The sequence below is a fragment of the Homalodisca vitripennis genome, chromosome X (assembly GCF_021130785.1).
Source record: "Homalodisca vitripennis isolate AUS2020 chromosome X, UT_GWSS_2.1, whole genome shotgun sequence".
Classification (NCBI taxonomy): Eukaryota; Metazoa; Arthropoda; class Insecta; order Hemiptera; family Cicadellidae; genus Homalodisca; species Homalodisca vitripennis.
This window is the reverse complement of record NC_060215.1, coordinates 22,438,058-22,460,126: the sequence shown is the minus strand read 5'-3', so window position 1 is coordinate 22,460,126 and position 22,069 is coordinate 22,438,058. Positions and strand designations below refer to the sequence as shown.

Genomic DNA, 22,069 nt, shown 5'->3' with positions numbered 1-22,069 from the left:
GGCAAATTTAGTCTCATATTTTTTGTTGTATGTGGGTTATGTTTATTCAATAAGACTAAAAAAATAACTACTATGGTGATGCTGCCACCACCATAAGTTAGATAACCTCATTCTAACATACTAAAACATTTGTGGTTTTACTAACACCTGCCTTTGCTTGAGCCTACCTTTCTTACAAGGTAGGTATGTATTTATTAAGAACTTTCAACAGGTAATATTTCAAAGTTTTAAATTAACACAATTCTAACAAGCATATAGAACGTTACTTGAAAACTTAAGAAGTACATGGCATACCTAAAGATTTCAAGACACTAGGTGGATGAATGTCCTTAGGTGCAAGGGAGAACAGTTTGACTTGAGTGATTGGACCGTCTAGGATGCTGAACTGATTGAAGATGACACTGTTAGTCTCCACGTTAACTAGAGACATCTGAAGGGTCCCACAGTCACATCCGACCACAGAAACCCGCCTGCAGAACACTCATTAGCAAAATAGAGGTTATATCTTTATTTTTACGGCTATACTAGCAAAATAGAGGTTATATCTTTATTAAAGTTATACAGGACCCCAGCCTTTTCAATACTCAATAAGCCAGGGATTTAGGATCCCAGCCTACTTCAATAAACCACAACCTCGGTGCCAGATACTCAATCTCTACATTATTACCACTGAAGTAAATAAGTAACATTGAACCAAACACTAGTAGAATTGTGGTTTTGTAATGGAAATTTGTTTTTACTACATCACAATATACTCCAATTTCATTTTCAATTATTCTCCTTAAATAAAGTAATTAATTTTCTTTCAAAAGTATTACACAACCTCTTTACTGGTTGAATTCACTTTCTGACAGAAAAATTATCAATATAACAGAGAAACCAGGACAGCACAACAGTCAAAGAACTAATTCATCTGCAATCTGATCTCTTCTTCAGGTAAATGACTAACCTAACACATAGGTTTTAACCTAACAAACTAGGTTAAAATAAATAAATCAAACCAGAGCATTGTGACACGTGTAAGTCAGGAATCACAACCATCATGTTGTGTGTCAACTTCGCTAACTCTAAAACATGCACTTAATACAAAACTAAACACAACACTAATTATTAAAACTGAACTACAGAATACAGCTCACAATAGGTCTGCATTTGCCGACCAACCACCTACAACTGACTAGGAACCAATAGTTAATAGCAATCGTCACTGCAGAAACAAGATGGCGGCTAAAAAAGGAGGAAACAGGAGTGGGCCTTTTCTATTATTGGTTCATGCTAGATCAACTTCTTAAACCATACTGTGACTCCACAGTATGCCATTCTCCATTCTGTGTGTGTGTGTGTGTTTATTGGTATATTACAAATATCTAATCTGTTTGATACTTTTGGTTTTCTTTTTAGTTCATTTTTCAGAATTGGCAACCAAAGCGGCCTAATCTCGGCTGATGGTTGACTGATTGATTGGTCTGTCAATTGAATGTATGTAGCCTCGATTAATTTCCTTTTCAAGAAATGTGGTTCCCGTTATATTTTGTTGGCTTCATCCCAATTCATATGATGGTTTTAGGACCAACAATGATGTGCAATTTTGTACTTTTCTGTAAGTGCCTTTCTCGTGTTTTCTTTGTGTGTTATTTTATTCTTACGTTTCATGGTCTATTTTGTCTTGCCCATGTATTCCCTATTATTTTACAACTGTAAGGTAAATGTTTTTGAGTCTGTTAAACCTGTTTTGTGGTTTTCCATAATGGTTTCTTTCTATATTAGTATATGTTTTAAACTAAAAAGTGTACTGACAATGCCTATTTCATTGTATAAATGATCAACAGCAATAAAGGTCTTGTGTCTTATTGCAACTGCATTTTATACTTTAATTTACTATAAGTCCATTATGGTGGGGCCAGAGCCAGGTTGCGGGATAGCTTTCTCCAACAGCAAAGCTCTTGTACAAGATTGGGAAAAGAGGATAAGAAACTTTAATTGGAGTTGAGCCTCAGGATTAAGACAATAAAAAATGCTTATCTGTCCTTATGCTAAAAGGTGGGCTTTAGGGTAGGTCGAAAAAGATTAATATTTTTATTTATAAATGCTTTAGTGTGGAAAAGTTTCCTGTTGCATTGAGAACAAAAATTATACAAAAAAAAATCAAAATTTGTTAACATCTTCCGGTCGCAGAGTGAACTTAAATTTTATAAACATTTGTGAAAATCTGTCTATTTTGTAATTTTTTCCTGCTATTCAACGCTTTAAGAATACGCATGCTTTAGTTTGCCGTGTTTGGTTTATGGTTTAAATAACCCAAATAAATTATAATATAATCTATTGTTAAATGTTTTCCGCTCGCGTAGTGTCTTGGAAAAAAAGTTATATTTACTAATATTTCGCATTTTTTGAAGTGTGACTCTTTATTTGTTTTCCTAGAATGTAACGAACCCGAACTCACTTTAACTGGTTTTAACTAGATAGAACTGGCTCGATCCTCCCCCTGTCCCCCACTACCACCATCGCTACCACCTCTGACTGTTTCAAGTATCACACGCTGTGTTGCTTCAAATGACTTTTGTGCTGTGCGTTTGAAACTGTACATTGTGCGTACAAGATTGTGTGTTTGTATTGTTAAGTGTTATAATTCTCTAATATTTATTAACAATATCATATAATGATGAGTGAGTCGCAAAGTATACTCACTAGAAGTGTTATTGCCGACTCCAGACAGGAGTTTTACTGCCCTATATTTGGTGAACCTCGAAGTTTCCTTCAAAATAAACTGCCAACATATGAATGTATTCTTAAGTGCTGTTTTGAAGAAAGATACAAGTTGTCACTCACGACAAACAAAAAATGTGTTAGTTTGTCCAAAGTAGCCTCAACGATTGCGGAACAAATCAAAGGTTTGTATGATAAAGCATCCATTCATATGTTGTCTGCTGCCGAATTGTGAAGATGAATAATGTGTATCATGATTCTTATACTAAGATAATGAAGTCATATAAACGTGATAAAGGCAAGCCTTTATTTAAAGCCAGACTAGAAGACTTTAAAGTGAAAGCTCAATCCCTTTTTGACGTCGCTGCTTGTAAATGCACAATGACAGTGAACTGTACATGCAAAAAAACACCAGATGCATGTCAATGTGCAATTTAAATCAAATGCTTGTAACGTCATCGTTACGTGAAAAATACTTTTGGGGTCATCGGTCTGATCAACCGATCGTAATTTAGCTATGTTGGAGGGACGCCTTCAACAACCCTGCATTTCCGTGACATTCAAGACTTGCATTTGCCTATCCTGTACTGAAGGAACAATTAAATTCCAACCGCTACAAACGTTGCCACCCGTACTTTCCCTAATTGAACTATGGACCCCACAGGTTTGTACACGAGAGTTACAGTCAGGATGTACGACATTCGTCTACAGGTAGTTGGCGTTGGACTCCATTGGTGTAAAGTTCGTCAGGAACCCTCTTCTCTGGCTATTTAAAACCCCTGTGGATTTTATTAAGAGGTAAGGCAGAATTTTTTCATTTAAAATCATGATTTTGTAACTATGTACAGTGAAAATTCATGGTGATATTAACTTATTGGCAATTAATGATATTTGAAATTGGTTGACTATTCATGCCTCGACATTCATTAATAGGCCATTCGCAAAAGTTTATTCTTAAGTAAATTTAATAAATTGGGCCTATAGCACTCCAGTAATTTTTTTATACCGGCATTAATAGTATCCTAATTATTATTATGTTAAAGCAATATTCTGATTTATCTGTCATTTCAAACTTGGGAAAAATTAAGTACAGGATTAAAATAGTCCGTGGAATAAAAGTTACAGATAATAAATGGTATGTACATAATTTGTGTAGTTTTGGTTAGTAAATTGTATAAAATTTTATCTTTAAAACGTACAGTCACTATTTCTTTTGTATTATGTTCTAAACAGGGAAACTGTAACTAGATATCTGTGGACAATTTAAAGTTTGTAAATTTTATGTTTGCTGGCTTAACATTTATGTCTATTGTCCAAAATAGTTGAAACTAGACTATCTCAGCCAGTAGTTATTTTGTAAAGATTAATATGGCGATAAATAAATTTATATCAATAAGTGAAAATTTTTGTTTGGAATATGTACTGTATGTCAAGTCACAACACAATAGTTATTTCTGTAATTATGTATGTATATGTAAATATGTATATGTTTATATATTGTATATTAAGCCCATAGCTATGTGATGCTATTAAGATAGGAATTTTGTACGGTTTCAGCTACGGCTACGACCGGCCCTGGAACGGTCACCATCACTGCCGCTCTGTCAGAGCCTGCACGGACGCGCACCGCCCCTGGACGCCCCGGCACAGCCACCTGACCGGACGCAGGTCTACCACGAGCCTCCCTACCGTGGACTGCCACTGCATTGTTGCGGGATTGACCACGCATTCCTCGACCGATAAGTCTGACACTCTATGAATAATTTTGTTTGGGACAATTCTGTACCGTTTAATTAAACATTGGCTAGCCAATAAAATCATAGACATAGGCCTACGGACAATTTGCGCCGTGCTTCCATTAGGAGATATCCAATTGGACAACTGGGATGATTATACTAAGGATTTGGACTCTTATGTGTTATTGAAGAGCTTTACTATACATTTAGGCTACCAATGATTAGTACTTAAGTTGTACCGTATTTTTAATGTGTTGTGTGTTCTTGTTAAATATAATATGTTAATATTTCAGCATGGTGACCACCTGCAATTATTCTTTTGGTGTATTTGGGAATTAATCTATCATTCTCTTGTAGTGTAATCTTAAGCCAATTTTCTTGGTAAATTCTAGTTATGTATTACAATACTAATTGCCAAATATTGGTATCACTTTGACAAATTTTTAAATATTTTGTCTCAATCAAAATAAGAATATTGAATAATAGGTTCTTAGAATTTGTCATCAGTTTGAAGGTGCTAGTATACCTTGCGATATAATAAAATTGCCTTCACTTAATTACATTGTTTGGTTTTCTGATTTACCTTTTTTTTTATTAATTTCACTGAAACAGTAAAACTGAATTAGCATATTAGAATGCGAATTTCAATTGGATTGCTAAGTATAAAGTATGTATTGATGTAAGTATTGATTGCTATGTTTAAATACACGTAACAAGGAAGGTCAGATAACCCTGACTCTTATCATAATTCTGGAATCACATGATCATTACTTACAGTTAACAGTATCACAGTGGGTATTATGTATTGAATGGCAATCACTAGGCTTTCAGTCAATAAGTATGTGTGTCTATATCTATTAATAATCGGATAAGCATGAATAGTCAATAGTGTACTTTCCTTGGGCTTGATCTGCCTTACTCTGTCCACCTGGGCCGTAGGATTGATTCCCCATTGTCGTCCTACAGATTCATCTACATAACTAGAAATGGGGTGGCGCCCTTACAAAATATTATTAAATACCCTTGCATTCCACCACAGCTTAGCTAGTGACATTACAGTAGGAGTAGATCTCAGTGAACTTAACACACACCCTTCTCCACTGAACAAGTCGGGACCTATAAATTTGGGAGGTGGGTCGTTACATGCTCCTGTGAAACATCAAATAAAATTCCTCTTCTTGAATTGGAGTTGATGTATCTTCGAAGGAATTTCAATTTAGGGAAAATCGGACACCCAGGCTGTTGAGAGGTGCGTCAAACTTGTGACAGAAGTCTCGAACAAAGTGTGTGGAAATGAAGCTGGAGATGGCTTTATCCGAGCAACGCTGAAGTCTAGATCTGTTATGCCGCATTTCTCCAAGAAATCAGATTTTAAATGTTAAGTATTTACCGAGAGATTTAAAAAGAAAAATGAAAACACAGTGAAAAATACTTAACTATGTAACATGTTTGTAAAATAAAAAAAATTATACATCATAGTAAATATTATGGAAATACCACACCCAACAATTGGATGGTTGGTTGGGTAGGGTTTGGGTGGAACTCGAAGTGCAACCACCTCCACGTGGAGAGTTCTGGGTCAATTTTGTTTCTACAAAATGGGCGAAGAGTTGCACAGATAAAATAGCCTAAGATGGTAATTTATGTTATTTTCTAAGACATTGCGCGAGTGGAAAACATTTAACATTCGATTATATTATAATTTATTTGGGTTATATGGGTTAACCCATAAACCAAACACGGCAAAGTAAAGCTTGCTTATTCTTTAAGCGTTGAATGGTAGGACAAAATTACAAAATAGACAGATTTTCACAAATGTTTATAAAATTGAAGTTCAATGCGCGACCGGAAGATGTTAACGGATATTGTTTTTTTAACTTTTCCGCACTAAAGCGTTCAAAAATATTTTTTTTTTTCAACCCACCCTAGTAAGCAGGACATGGCCCCCTTAGAAAACATCTCATGAAGGTAGGCCTTAGTCAGACTGATGAATGCAGACTCTATGGAGATGAGGAGGAATCAGCGGAGCATATTTGGCTAAACTGTCCTGCTACAACTAAAATTCAGAAACAATTCCTAGAGGTATATCTCCTCAGACCCAAGGACATCAGAGAACAGGAGCCCAAAAATCTGATCTGTAAAAAAGAAATTCTGAGGATAGAAATATTAGTTAGGGAGGCGCAAAGGTCTTTTAGGACTAAGTGCGTGGAAATTCGTCTCTTTCCCTCAGGAATATACATATGGTAAAATACTGATTTGACTAAATCTACGAACTACTAAGTTATTAATGAATCAAATGTAAAATTGATTAACTTACTGCATCATTAATAGCAGTATTTAAAGCTCATCTGATTCAAAATTGAATTTTAGAGCGGTTAATATTAATTCTTATTCAAGTTCATTACTAGTTTCGTCTTGACGAGTTTTAAAAAAAGGATTACAAAATAAAGTGATTAGATCTTTTCGAGCTAATAAATCCGTAGTGTAATTTAATCTTGGAAAAAATTTGGCTTTATGTTGATTATAATTATAACCTTTACTGAATTACATTGGGCCTTACCTTACATTCACTTAAAAATAAAGAACGAAAAAACAGATTTAATACAAATTTTGCTGAAGAAACGCCAAAAGCTATTAATTCAATTTTTAAAAGATAAATGAAATTTAACAATGTCGAGCGATAAAAACATAAGCACAATGAGTTACAAGTTATTTAGCAAGATTTCATTCTAGAATTTTTATTTCTTATTTTCATTATCATAAACCCATAATTTCATTTTTAGAATACGACAATGAAAATTAAGTAATTATTTTGGAAATATAAGATTGCAGTGAAAATGATACTGAACAAATTATAGAAACTAATAAACAATATGTAATATAAAATATAATGTATTATAAACAAGAAGTATGTTATAAGAAGTAGTTACTTCTGTCAGTCAGTCCGGGGACTACCTTATTTTTTAATCTTTGAGCCATGATAGAATCATTCATAATTGTAAACATTGTATAATATTCTAGCATGTCACACTAAGAAACAACCAATTCTATGCTTTATGATATCACCTCAAACAATTTCACAACAAACTATACCAGAGTCAAAGACATTGTTGAAGAGTGAATGTACCTTGTAAAATTGTGAGTGTAACGAATATCTATCCATAAACCAACACTTGGCAGGACTGTAAACTCAGGTAACTGTTCAGTTATATCGGTCTCCATGTACGAGTGACTTTGCCGATCCTCAACAAACAGATGGATCTTATTATCACTGCCTGATAATAACCATGCTATCTGAAAATAACAAAGTGCTTTTTTAACTTATCCACTTATACTTACTTTTTACAATGATTAAAGATGCTTTTTCCATTGTTTATAAATGATTTTTGGACCATAAGCGTTGTAATACTTATATTAGTCCTAGCCTTTATATTTAACAGTTAATGAGTTTGAAATATTAAAAACATAGGACGAAAAGTAATATGTCACAATAGATAGAGAAAACTGCTTTCTGAAAAATCTGGTCACCTTATGAAATCAAAATAAATGTAACATTTATTTTTTGACAAAAACATATGAGAAATATAATAATTATGGATACAGAACTAAATTCCTCCATAGCCACCAATACCACAGGTTCTCCATTCTACCATTTGTTTCACTGTTAATACAGTAAGTGCGTGTCAGTGTTCCTGAGGATAATGATCATGTTGTGTTTTATTGAGAAAGGTTATGTACGGATACAAAATGCGTGTACAAAACTGTTTCTTATAGTAAAAAGGTTACCGAAGCTTTAAATAAGGGAGGAAAAAATCGTTTTGAAATTTGAAAACTAATTTAAGAGTCTAGCCAATACAACTATGTTGTAGAAGGGAGTTAATTATTTGTACACTAACTTTTTCAGTGCCAGAGGTATATTTTTTCAATAATAATCATTGGTGCCAGGTATTTATGCACAGGTGTCAGACCTGTACGTGGACAGCAACCGGAGCGTATGTCATATGACATTACTTCTACTTACTTGTGAGAAGCACCTTCCATAGGAGCTTATTTTTTTCAAATGAGATTCCAAACTTTTTACTTTACTGACCACACTTGATTAATCTCTTGTATGTCTGACACTAATCCAGCAGGGATCACTTCTGGCTGGTTTATACCTACCAGTTGAACCCACCACTGGGCACAGTAAAAACTGATGTGCCACTTCAATTTGGGCAACCTTATGGATGTCCAGTAGCGGCACATCACTAACCGCAAATGTTGAGATCCTGGGGTTCATGGGCAATTCGATAGGTCTAGTCTACTGTGGAAGATGACTGTTGGAGTTGGTGGGGTTTGTTCCCTTACCTCAGAGGCTCTTGTTAACCTCAACAAGGGTGTGTCACCCCCTGCCTACTTTAACTGGAGAGGCTGGTTCAGAGCTGGCCTCCCCTTCTTCCGGGATGACTTTGAGATGTAGTGCCCTAATTCTTCCTCATGGATCTCGATAGGAGGCGGCCCCTACTCCCTAACCTTACCCATCCTGAATATCCTATCACTCTCCGGAAGCAGTGCAAAGGTTCTTACAGGACTAAGTGCAATTTATAAGCTTCTTGTCCTAAGAGAACAAAAAAAAAATGTCTGACACTGGAAAATCTAGTAGTCTTTTCACTTCCTTTTTTCCGTTTTTTTTTTTATTTTTTCTTTTATCAACATCTCTCTAACTATTCACTTTCCCTCCTTACAATTTTTTTTATCTTTCTTCTTCCCAAGAGAGGTTGTAGAACTGGTGAACCTGTAGACTGGTCGGCCTCATGGTGTGCTACCGGGGTGCGCAAAAGGCCCCTGAGGCTTAAGTGCATGACAATAGGCCGCCCCATAGAAGAAGAAGAAACTGCTTAATGAGTCAGAACAAATTACTAGCCCAGTGGTACTATGACATGTGATATTTAATACCTTCTAGATAGCTGTTAGCTCGACCGAGAACAGTGAGGACACAGGGGGAAGACAAAACTTGTATTCAGTGCTCATAGTTACAAAGGCATATCCGGTGTCAGCCCCATTTTTTACCTGCCTGGGTACATGACACCACAGGGTCTCCACTTACCCACAACTTCGCAGAATATACTACTTAGAACCTTTCCTGACTTTTTCGTTACTCTTGCAATGATATTGAAATGTTTAGATCAGATAGACCATAGGGTTTATTAAAGCCATGATTTTTCAGTACTACAAGGTCTTGAATTCAAAGTTCTGTTAGTGTAGCTTCCGCTCTAATACTAAAAGGGACGGGAGCATTTGTTTTTAAAATATATTTATCTTTTGTATCTTGTTTATACTGGAACACTAGTCCATAAGTAGGACTAAACAGTCTGGACTTAAGGTTAAACCAAAAGTTCGCCATCAATATAATCGCGTCTTTGCAACAAGGGCAGTTCTCCACACTCAACCAACAAACTAATCACAGGTCTGGTACGGAAAGCATTAGTAGCCAGTCTAATGGCAGACTAATATATGGTGTAAAGCATTTTAAGAGTGTATGGACGAGCCGAAGAATATATATGACATCCATAATCAAGACATGAACGAATGAATGCTTTATTAAAGCGAAGAATGTATGTCCCATCCGGGCCCCACCTCGTCTCCGTCATAGCTCTCAGCAAGTGAATTCACCGTAGACATTTTGCTCTTACGTTTTTTTAAATCTGACATCCACGTAAGTTTGTCATCCAGAATAATTCCTAAGAATTTCACAGTTTGTGTTGTTGGTATTTGAGTGAAACCCATTTAATGTTAGTGAAGGATCTGGCATATTCTTGAGTCTGAAAAATAGGATCCACTGCGTCTTTTCAAGTGTCAAGTGAGAAAGGAAAATCTCTGTTGATGGCTCCAAACTTCAAAGTGATGTATAGCAAGTTGCATCACTCTTCCTGCCACAGCACTCCTTCTTGCAGCAAACAGGGAACAACAAACAGGATTAGTGACACAGCTATTTATAGATACTGCACAGGGAGTACAGCTGAGCACATTGTCTTTGTGTACTTCATTTTCCATTTTGGGGTTGTTCCGAGTCTAGCATGGAAAATCCTGTCATTCATAAAATTATTAATAAAAGAAAGCATGTTTCCACCAACTCCCCATGATGTTGATATGTTTGTAAAACCCCTCTGCCAAGCGGTGTCATAGGCCTTCCGAAGGTCAAAGAACACTGTTAATTCCTTTTTTCGCTCAAGGAATGCGTCCAGGATTTTAGTTTCTAGGGAAACAAACATATCCGTGTCGACCGTCTTTGGCAAAGCCTGCATTGCTGAATGGCAAGAAGGTGGTTGCTTTCCAAATACCAGACTAGTCTACGATTCACCATTTGTTCCAAAACTTTTTTCACAGGCAACTATTTATGGAAACTGGCCGGTAACAAGCGGGATTTGTTTTATCCTTCTTTGGCTTTTATAAGGGATAATGTGCACCTTGTGGAAGGAAAAGTGCGATTCTCAAAAACCCGATCGTTCAGGTTGAGTAGGACTTGCTTAAATGTTGTTGGAAGATTTTTCAGCATGGCATAGTGTATATCTAGTCCTGAGGCGGAGTTTTTGGAGCATGCTATTGCATAGTTTAGCTCTTCTAATGTGGTAAGTTCAGGGGATTATTTGTATATAAATTATAGTTAGTTGGTGTTGTTTCATTATTATATTTAATTATCTGAAACTCGGAACAGTAAGGAGACTTTTACACTTCAGCTATGGTGATGGCGAACTGTTTTGCTAATTCTTTAGGGTTGGAAATAATATTGTTATCAATGTTTAGTTGTAAAATAGGATGATTGGAAGATTTCTCAGATAGAACAAAATTTCTTCCATACCACGGAGGTAAGCGTGGTCCTTGATATTGCATCAGTGAAAGCTTGTCACAATTGTCTCTGTGAGGTTTTAATAACAAAACAGCCGTTTGCTCTCTTTTGTTGGTAGTTCTCCAAGGTTTTTAGACTGTCTGGTTTTAAACTTCCTCAGTGCACTTCTTCTATCTTGTAAGGCTTTAGCACATTCTTTGTGACCACCAAGAAACATGATTTCTTTTTAGCAATCAAGAAAATGTTGGAATACTGTGTTGGGCTGCGTGTATGATGGAATTCCTAAGATAACTTACTGTTGCATTATTATCCAACGGTATATTTATTCATAGCATCGTTAGTTGTTTGTTAAATGTGTTCCAATCGGCTTTATTTATAATCCAGTGCGGTTTTCCTCTGAATTTCTCATCAGTTCCTGGAAAAAATTTTATACGGATCGGGGAGTGATCGCTTACAGGACAGTCTGTTATCAGTTGCCAGTCTACTCGGCATACGAGACCCGGAATACACACTGACAGATCAATGTCAGACTAAGAGGTCACTTCTATTAAGGAGGAAAGGGGTTAAAGATGTATATGAAGGAGATGTTTATTTTAATAGGGGAAGATAGTTAGATATAGGACGCTTGGAGGGGAGTGTTTAGGTTCACATAGTTTGTAATAAAGGAGTTGCCCAATACAGCTTTGTTTCTTTTATACAGACAATACTTGGCTTATGCTCTTGTAGGATTTATTTTAATTCTTCTACATGGGATCTTATTTCTTTTACATACCATTGGATTATGGTTAGAATAAATCTATATATTATTGTAAAAAGGTTACTTTATTCCTTCCTTTAGAAAAACAAGGATTTTTGATTTTCTTGTACCGTCTTGAATTTGGTTTCTAAAGTAAGGTCCTCCACATTGTCGTCATCCTCCACATTGTGTCGTCGTCCTCCACAATGCTTGATCAGGAGGAGTTACGTAACTATAGAGGGGTGTTTATTGAGAAAGATTTTCTATTTTAGATTTGACATTCTGTTTAAGTTTGTCACTTAGCGCTTTTATTCCGGCTGGTGTTAGTGGTTGAGATTTAGGTTTTACAGATGTGCTTGGTTTGTCATTCTGCATTTTGAAATAAGTTTTTCTTTGAGTTTGTGTGTTAGGATTATCTTTTTAATTCGATGATTATAAAACTCACTTAATCTTATAACATAATACAAGGATTCTTTCCAATACACTCGAAAAGTGTAGTAGTTCTTTGGAAAGGTACTTTGGTATATCCAGGGGCCACTATTTTTTAACAGTTTTTCTTACTGAGGACCTAAAAAAAATACATTATCAGAAAGAACAGACTTTTTTTATTTGCTGAGAAAATTGCATGTTATTTTGACTATCAGTTCATTTTTCTGCTGAATGGAAAGGAAGCGATGTCGGCGAGGAGGCCACTCTGTCCCTGTCTACTATTTCTTATTATGTTGTACATACGTACGTACAATAAATATAAATAGTTAAAGTCGAAATTTACGATCATTCACATGATCTGAATGTGGGTACTAAATCGAGGGAATTTTTCTTTTTATGCCATAAGTACGGGACCACTGATCCCGTACTTCAGAGCACGTGCCAGATAGTCCAACATGATCTGACATCGGAAAATTTGGACAATTTAGGACGTGATCTAAGGTCGGGAAAGTACCAATCGAAAATGCCCCTGGCCACCAGTGCGGGTTTCGTTCAGTGCCACTTCGTATTGAAAAACATCCCCAGATATAGTACTCAAATTCAAGCTCAGATTACGTGAGCGCTCGTAAAGGTTTTCTTTCAACTTTGGAACTACTAGTAACATATGTATGTTCTTTTTAATAATGTAGTATTTTAGGCCGTGGTACGAAAAAACTGTTTAAAACATAATGACATCCAGATAGTTCCAGGGTACCAAATAAAATGACATTATTTTGTTGCCAACAAATATAATTTTATTTTATTTATTTATTGTGTCCTAAAATAAAATGTTGACACTTTGGTTTAGTATTTTCAACATTCTAAAAACTGTGTTGGTACAAAATTCATTCAAAATGCAATATTTTAAATATTTAATTGTATACCATTTTATTTTTGAAAGCTGTGATAAACATTTTAAGCGCTAAAAATTGTGGAATTCATATGATTGACACAAGATTTTCATTTCATTTCATATAAATCGTAATTGAATAAATTGAATTACTATCCTGACTAGTATAAACCGATGAATTTTCCATAAAACTATATTTTTAAAGACTTAAAAAGCACAAAAACCCACATATGATATCATTCATCAGAAGACATTATTCAATTTTTTAACCAACCTTGATATTGAATAAGCTACAACATGACAAATCTTATTCAAGAAACTAAATTATATTTCAGATAATAATATGAATGGCTACTTTAATGTTATAGCCCACAAAAGGATGTTTTAGAAAATACAGGAGGGATAAGTGTGTGAGAAGTAAGGGTCAATATATACTACCTCTCATAAGTACTGAATCAGTGTGTCCGAGAAGCACTCAGATACTGTAATAGTTGACAGTAGTTAAATTCCAGTAGTGATTCTTGCATTTCCTCCATACTCAATGGTACCTGGTTTTACTTGCTGTTCGCCTAAGCTCAGTCTATTTCTTTCTCTGGTCTGTGCATTACTAACAGTTGTTTTTTGAATGTGATAAAGAATGAAAAATATAGTATAGATAATTTGTTTTAATTTCTGGGAATGATTTTTTTTTATCTACAATTATACATTGTTACATGGACTGCTAACATTATTTATTTTCAAAACCAAAAATGTTTAAATTGTACTAAAATCTAAAAAACTAAATCTTACATATTTTGACCAACTTACTTCTTTATAAACAGAACATTCCAAACGACGCCATATGAGTGTGTGAGTCAAATGATATGGGATAAAACTCAGCTCCACCATTGCACAGTTCTGAGCAATGTTATCAATATTTAGCTTATTGTTATTATCTAGATCTTGTTCTGAATAGACGTTCAAATATGTTTCCTGACCTCCATCTGTATTTATCTGAAAGAAAAATCATTACTTTAAAATTCCAAATTAAATATGTAGAGCTTCAAATATATTTAGAGGACATGAACCAAGAAGGTTTGAAAAGTCAGTGCTCAAAGAGAAAAGTTCTTAACATTTTAGAATAAATAAGTCTATTTTAAACTATTGTCTCCCACTATAAATAATTCAAGTTTTGTTCACTTTTGCTTTAATATATCCCTACCAAATGATGAGATTGATCAAAGTTTATAAAATAGACTCTTCTTTCCACAATTTTATATTGGGACAAAGTCTCATTCAGGCCAACCATTTGACCACATTAGGGTCATTTGACGATACAAGGAACCCAAATGTCGAGAGCATGGAAAATGTGGATAATATTGAATTCTAACTCCTAAAAATATTTGGGCTCAACTTCCAAAGGAATGAGGCGTGTTTTTGTGATAGGAAAGAACTTTTCCTTTCATCTCTTTTTAAAATCAGCTACAGTAACAATGAATAATGATATGATCCGCAGTAATTTTGAGCTTTTTTTAAATATTTGAAGATTATTCCTACAATTTTCCTTCAAAAACTCTAGGTAATCATCTTGAAGAAACAGTCTTTTTCTATTTTAGTGTACATTCTCCTTTTGCAAATCCATAATTTGAATTGACTTTGGTTTCATTACTTTACCAGTCCACATTTCTATGACTAAAGTTCTTTCAACTTGAAAAGAAATCAAAATAAAGGTGGAGTATGGATGTCTTGCGTCTAAGAAGTAACATTGCAAAATATCTCTAAATTAGTACATTTTTAGAGAAAATAATTAAAAAGGTCCTTTTGGCCAAATGGCCTCTTTACAGTATGAGGGGGGAAGTTATCAAATTTTGTGAAGTCAAGTTGAAACATTCATCCAAGTGCTGTATAAAAGTTTTACGAAATGCTTTAAAATACAATGCTGTATTTAACTAACTCCATTTTCTGAGTCTTGAAAAAAGTAATACTACATTTTTAGTTCCCCATTAAAGACAACTAGAGGTCACGTTAATTGTATAGAATGCTCACCAATTCTTATTTCAATTATTATATTAACCTTAACAGACATGTAACTTTCTCGTCCAATAACTGCTTAGTCTATCAAGTGAAGTAGAATAAAAAGATAAGTAATCATAAGTTAAGGACTCAATACCCCATCTACTTCACAATGAAGTTCATTTCATTACTGATGAGATAGAATGATTCACCATTTTGAATTAAGGTATGTAAAATAAGTCATTTCAGCCATTTTTTTTAACTTAAAACTTGTTTGAGCCCACCCAGAAGGACTTCTCTGAGTTAATTATCAAATCACCAGTTTGTTTTTACTTCAAGAGTATTCCAATGTGTGTTTCTTAACCAACTTATTCAGAAGCATGTTAGCATTATAAATATTACTTCTGAAACGCCTACTATACAAATACAGTAATCCTTTTTCAGTAAGTTAACTATTTACCTTTGCTATGGCAAGGCCAATTTGAAAATCATCATAGGTATCAGATTTGTTAAAAGCATCAACAGCAATTATCTCAGCTCCACCTGAAAGTACAATGTAAAATGTATATCTAAATTCCATATTTTAATTAATATTGAATTATACGGGTTTTTTCCTAAAAGTAAGTTTTATAGAAAACCATATTTTGTAAATTCTACTAATTGTTCACATCCTCTATCATACAATATGTTTGGAAATTCATGTCGTAAAGCAAGGAAATAGGTTTATATATCTTTGGTACGGACTCAAAATGTTATGCTTAATAAAGAATGTTTATAATAGAATTGCAGACGTGTGATAATGAAAGAGATATAATTAAGAACTTTACACTTTATATCACACATTTTATTAAAAAGTTTTATTCACATGTCTAAGATAAATATTTAATAAAATGAAATAGAAGATTTACTTATAAATTTGGAAGAGACACAAGGACAGCTTGACACAGAAAAGCATGAAAAGTCCTGAATTCAATCATACTTTTCATGATCATGCTAATGAAAAAGAAGAACTAATATCTGACTACATAAACAATCAACAAACTGGAAAGTAAAAAAGGTACAGTTGAATAAAAACCTTGCATTTCGGTGATAATACAACTCCTCCAGAAACAGAAAAACTGAAACTCAAACACCAACTATTTGTGAACTTTCACTACCAGACTCAACTCTCCTGCTAGAAATTGTGCAATTAAAAGTAAGGCAGGAATAAATGGAGCACAGTTTTAAGAAATTCAGTAAACAACTCCTCAATCTTTAGTGGGAACATTATATAAAAAAGATAAAACTCTTGAAAAGAAAAAGCCAAGGTATAAACATATCACTTATTCCAAAAATAAAGCCAGCGTTTCTATACAAGTCCAGAAGTTGAAAACATTCAGCTCCCAAACAAACCACCCAACCAGAAAGCACATCACTAAACCACCCAATTTATCCTTTTTTAACTATATAATAACATCTACATCCAATAACAATGTAATGCATCCCCCACTAACCAGTCCCCAAACTCAGGAAAAAATACCTCAGATGACAGCTGCAATAAGATCTCGAAGCCAGTCAACCCATACTCCGTTAGGGAGACTGGGGAAATGGAGTTCTCTGATGAAACTTTTGAATATTTTAAACAAATTTACAAATTGTTATCATAACTGATCAAACTACAACAAACTCCAAAAACAAATATTCTCCAGGTTTTTAGGGGTGAAATCATTGGGGGTTAAGACACTAAACACAGACCACTACAACACAAACAAAATATTAATCCCACCCCTAACAACATATCACATGAACCTGGCCATGCAGAGAAACACCAATGTCTTTTAGATCGAGCTGGACTGAAGACCTGAAGGATGAAATAATGCCTAAAACTCAATAATCAAACTGAGATTACCGAATTTTGTCATCAAAATATAGATTGGCTTAGCAACAATATTGGTAGGCTTAACCTCTCGATACATAGTGCTATTTAAGCATCTAGTAGCTAGCCAATCCTGGGAGTGAGTCTAGGATGCAATAGGTACAGATGCTGCTTATAATAGCTTCATTGGTACCATGAAAACATTGCTTGATATAACTTAACCTTATAGAAAAAGTAAAGTAAAGAATGTCTTATTTTACCAGGCGAAGTTAGGGCTAAGAAGCCCTCTCTAACACTTAACCTGGGGACCAACGGCTTAAAGGTGACTTCCGAACCACCACCAATAGCCGGGCAGGCGGGCTGCTTGCAAGGACAGGATCGCTCAGCGGTCACCTGAACTCATGACACAATGGTTTGCTTTCTGAGTCAACCATCTACGAATCCAATGTTCTGCAGCTAAAAATATATTTATTGTAACTGGTAGAGAAAAATCAAAATATAAACCTTGAGAACAAAATTGGACATTTTTCACCCAGTTGGAAAATACGAATAGAGCGGTTTGAGCATCATCAATTGTGAGAGAGCAAGTTCCAAGTAGCACTGAGGGGAAAACATAGAAGCTGAACATCTCAGAACTAACTGAAGATCCCTTTAACAAAGCTGAACATTGCAACGAGTTCTTTACAACTTAGCAAAATATACTCTGAAAGCCAACAACCCCCCTCCCTTCCAATTACTTATATGGATTCTTCTACTTCTTATTCCATGGGATGGGCCTATTGCCATGCACTTTAGCCCCAAGGGCCTTATGCACACCCTTGAAGCACACCATGAGGCTGACCAGTCTACGGTTTCAGCAGTTCTACAAACCGCCAAAAACAAGCGATCAGGTCCTCCTGGAGAAATTCGTCACCCTTGTCCAAATGACCAAAGATGGCGAACTGCTCCCTTGCTATTCCAGGGCAGTCAAAGAGCGGGTGTTCAGCAGTTTCCTCCTGCTCATCATACATTCTACAGAGTGGATCCTCCCGAAGGATACCCGACTCTGTGAAGATGTTTCCACAGGTGACCATGTCCCATAATCAGACCCATAACCCAAGAAGATACCATTTACTTAGTGAGAGAAGGTCAGACGCCACCCTAGGGGAAGGCGACTATAGAACCATTCTGCTCATTCTCAGATCCAGATGCAGCCTCCACCTTCTCTCATGTTCAGTGTGAACCCATTCCGAGACAGCCCCAAAGGATTCACACCTAGAAGTGCCACAGAATGGTTAAAGTCCTATCATATTGGACGCTGAGCCCAAGTTAGAAGATCCAAAGAATGGAGTCTTAAATGTTGGCTAGTGTGTATGATATCTCTTTTAGACTGCTAAAGCTCTAAGATGTGTATTCCCCCTTAATGGGCAACACAAAAAAGAGTGTCTCTTTCACAAGGAATATTTCCAAATGGACTCAAAACCCAAAGTTTATTCTCAGCAGAAAAAAGGTCAAAAATATGATAAAACAAATTTTAAACCTATATCTCTAATATTAACAGTTTCTAAGATTGATAAATCCATGCTAACAAGAGAGATTTGACAAATACAGCTTATTACAGGTACAGGTTTTATCTTTGAGAATCTACTACAATCAGGCTTGTTGACTTAACAGTTTGTGATAGAAAGCCAGAATCAGGAAACTCTGTTGCCATCTTCCATGACCTGAGCAACGCGATCAAAATATCAGTGACTGCCTCCAATACAGTTAAATAAAAAATTATGTTATTTATGCGTTATTTAACTACGGCCCGCAAGACAGGTTTGGGTAATGAGAGGGTTTCAAACCAGTAAGCATAAATTAATTTCCATAAATAGTGATGGGTTGTTTTGCTGGATAAGAGATTCACTCCAGCGTGAAGTTCAGCTATCAAAGGGCTGCGTTGTAAGCCAGATCTTCATCGCTGGAAAGAGGTGGTAGTCGCTTGGTGCCAGATCTGGGCTATAAGGTGGATGATCAAACACTTCCCGATCAAAATCATCTAGACTTGTCGTGTACGATTGACTGTTTGGGGACGTGCATTGTCATGGAATACAAAATTTTTGAGCTAAATTTTCTGCTACGCTTGTTTTTTATCGCTTGCCATAGCGTATGCAATGTTTCATGCAATCAACTCTCTGCGTTGATTGCTGATCCTTGTTCAAGGAAATCAACCAGAATCACACCCTTAGCATCCCAAAAAATAGTTGCCAAAATCTTTCTCGCTGACAGAGTTTGGAGACTGGTTTTTTGGAGACTATGTGTTGTGTGCCCCAATCCATAAACTGCATTTTTGTTTCACAATTGACATGCTTCACACATGTTTCATCACCAGTAACGATATGATCGAGAAGTTTGTAACCATGCTTGTTGTATTCATCAAGGAAAGTTAACAGTGCAGCAAGTCTTTGTTTTTTGTGATCTTCCGTAAGGATTTTCGGAAGCCACCTGGCACAAAATTTGTGGTATCCAAGCTTACCTACAACAATTTCATGAAGTAAACTTTATGAAATTTGTGGGAAATGTTCTGAGGGCAGTCATTGTGAAACGGCGCTTTTCACAAACTTTGTTATTGATTTCACGAAGTAAAATATGATTAGAGAAAAATGTGTTTCACATTCCTTATTCTTTTGACACCCTCCTATTTCGATCTCCACCAAAACTGGAATGGCTGATGATTGATTTCTTCCTTAGGAAAAATTTCTGTAACGATTTCAAGTTTGTCTGTTGTCTATTGTCTAAAAATAAGGCTATGCGCTTATACAATGTAAATTGTATTCTCGACTCCTGGACTAAAATGGCCGTTTAGGATTAATGTCTCCAAAACCAGTAAATATTTCATTCACTCAGCTTGTCTCCAAATACAGTTGTGCCCCAAGTATAGAAGATATAGGCACCGACTGACATTAGTCAACAGTTTTAAGATGCCTCCAAGACATTTTAGTGGTATTTGTATGCTTTAGACGACTCATTGGATGTGTCCGATTCGGCTTAAGTGTTTTTTAAGAGATGTGTAAATAATAATTTAGAAATCAAGAAGAATTGGCTGATGTTTATTCCGTGGAAAGCAACGAAACTGGGGCAGATATATTTTCAAATTTAAATGAATCTATTTTTAAACCCCAACTTTATCTAAATAACTGAAGGAAATAACTAAAGACGGAGGTAGAAGTACTTGTGGCTTAGTAGGATACATTTAGAATACAGTTTGAAACGCTGGAGTTGAGAAACTCTTGGAATTCCATTGTATAATACACCAATAATAAATTTATTACTGCTTAGTGAGGTAAAAAATGAGGTTTCATACGTAATGCAGGTTGTTGTTAATATACAGTGACTTATATTAAGTCTTAAGCTCACACTGCCAGTTTAATCATTTTCTTTCAAAAATCAAGATGAATATCCAGACATGCCTTATCATTGTTATGTATGTTGCCTGAGTAGAGGAAAAATGCTGTAAAGATTTTTTTTAATATGTCAAGCTATCAGCATATTACCATGCAGGAATGCTTTCAGATCATGGATCACTATATATAGAGGCATTTGCAGTATATCTTGTCACTTATTTCATTTTTGAACTTGAATCTTCAGCCAAAACTATCCATCCGGTTTTCAACAAAGTTTTTAGAACAAAACATTGCTCTTTTTTAGAATTAGTTCGGAAAGATAATTTGAGAACACTTTAAAACCTCTGTGAATCAACTTCTCAAAAATGATTTGTAATAGTAAAGAGATTTCCAAGTAAAGAGTTTGATGATTTTTGATTTTCCAATTAGAGCCAAAATCAAATGTAAAAATTTCTCAAATACACATGAAAGACAAGGGATGGCTCTATAAAAAATGTGTGTAATGTTTTATGAACAACTATATTTTTAGTAAATTAATTAATGTTTTTGTATGAAACATTTGATAGTTTTCTTTAGAAACTTGCTACATTGGCTCAGTTACTGTTACTTTCAATTCATGGAGTTAGTAAACATAGATAACCATATTGTCTTTTAACACTTGTGAAAGTACTTGGTGCGCTTACATCTTAAAATCTTACAGTTTGGTCCTCGAACGAAAATTTTTGGAAATTCCTAATCTAGTTCATTGTAAATAATAAAAAAAATACTGTTTTTCAAGAATATTTTTTCAAGGTGAAATACTATAGGCAAATTGGTACTTTTTAAATAGGCCTATATAATATGTATGCATACATATATTTGTAATAGTATAAATATTTTTCACTTTTATAATGTAAAGAAATGCCTATGAACTATAGCTTATTTAGAACATTTCCATTCATTAAGATTAACTCTAATTTTGAAAGCTACTATTTAAGTCCAAACTTACAAAAGCTTTCTTTACAACCATGAATGCAAGTACCAAATGTGTAATTTAACCAATTAGCTTAGGCTACACCATGAATTTTGTCCAAGGGTCCTTTTGGGTGTGGTCAACACAAACTTTTTTTACTTTTCCATGCTTACACATTTGTAAATTTCCATATAAACGAGACTAGTACAAGTTATTATACTCCCTCACCCCTTATCATATCATTTGGAGGAGTTTTCTGATCTCCCTCCCGCCAAAAGTAGGAGCAATAAAGATTTGGTGTGGATTTTTGGTATCAGTGAGGTTAATGAGTGGAGTAGCCAATCAAAAGTCCTCCTGATTTTAGGGGAACAAGTTACAGATAACTATGTTTTTTAATATTTGTAATGTAAATGTCATCTTGTGTCATATATTTATATGCTGTGGTTCTTTTAATCTATAATTTTCAGCATTATCTGCTTCTGATAGTTGATGTGAGTGTTTTGTGGTTAGAACAGCATCAAAAGCCTTCCCATGCAATAGGCTAGCCTTCACTGCCTCATGGATAACCATGACATCCATTACA

At 35.1% G+C, this 22,069-nt stretch overlaps 1 protein-coding gene across 2 annotated transcripts in view; it reads right to left on the bottom strand.

Moving 5' to 3' along the window:
* The window catches only part of LOC124368766 (KICSTOR complex protein kaptin-like), a 35,115-nt gene that overhangs the window by 11,442 nt on the left and 1,604 nt on the right, over positions 1 to 22,069 (bottom strand). The window contains exons 2-5 of one of the 2 annotated variants that reach the window (XM_046826117.1): positions 15,775 to 15,857; positions 14,130 to 14,315; positions 7,570 to 7,736; positions 295 to 470 (exon numbers count right to left, since the gene is read on the bottom strand). In XM_046826117.1, the coding sequence (XP_046682073.1) occupies positions 295 to 470; positions 7,570 to 7,736; positions 14,130 to 14,315; positions 15,775 to 15,857 (612 nt within the window). The remainder of the gene's footprint in view (positions 1 to 294; positions 471 to 7,569; positions 7,737 to 14,129; positions 14,316 to 15,774; positions 15,858 to 22,069) is intronic. The other variant, XM_046826118.1, reaches the window with a different exon arrangement.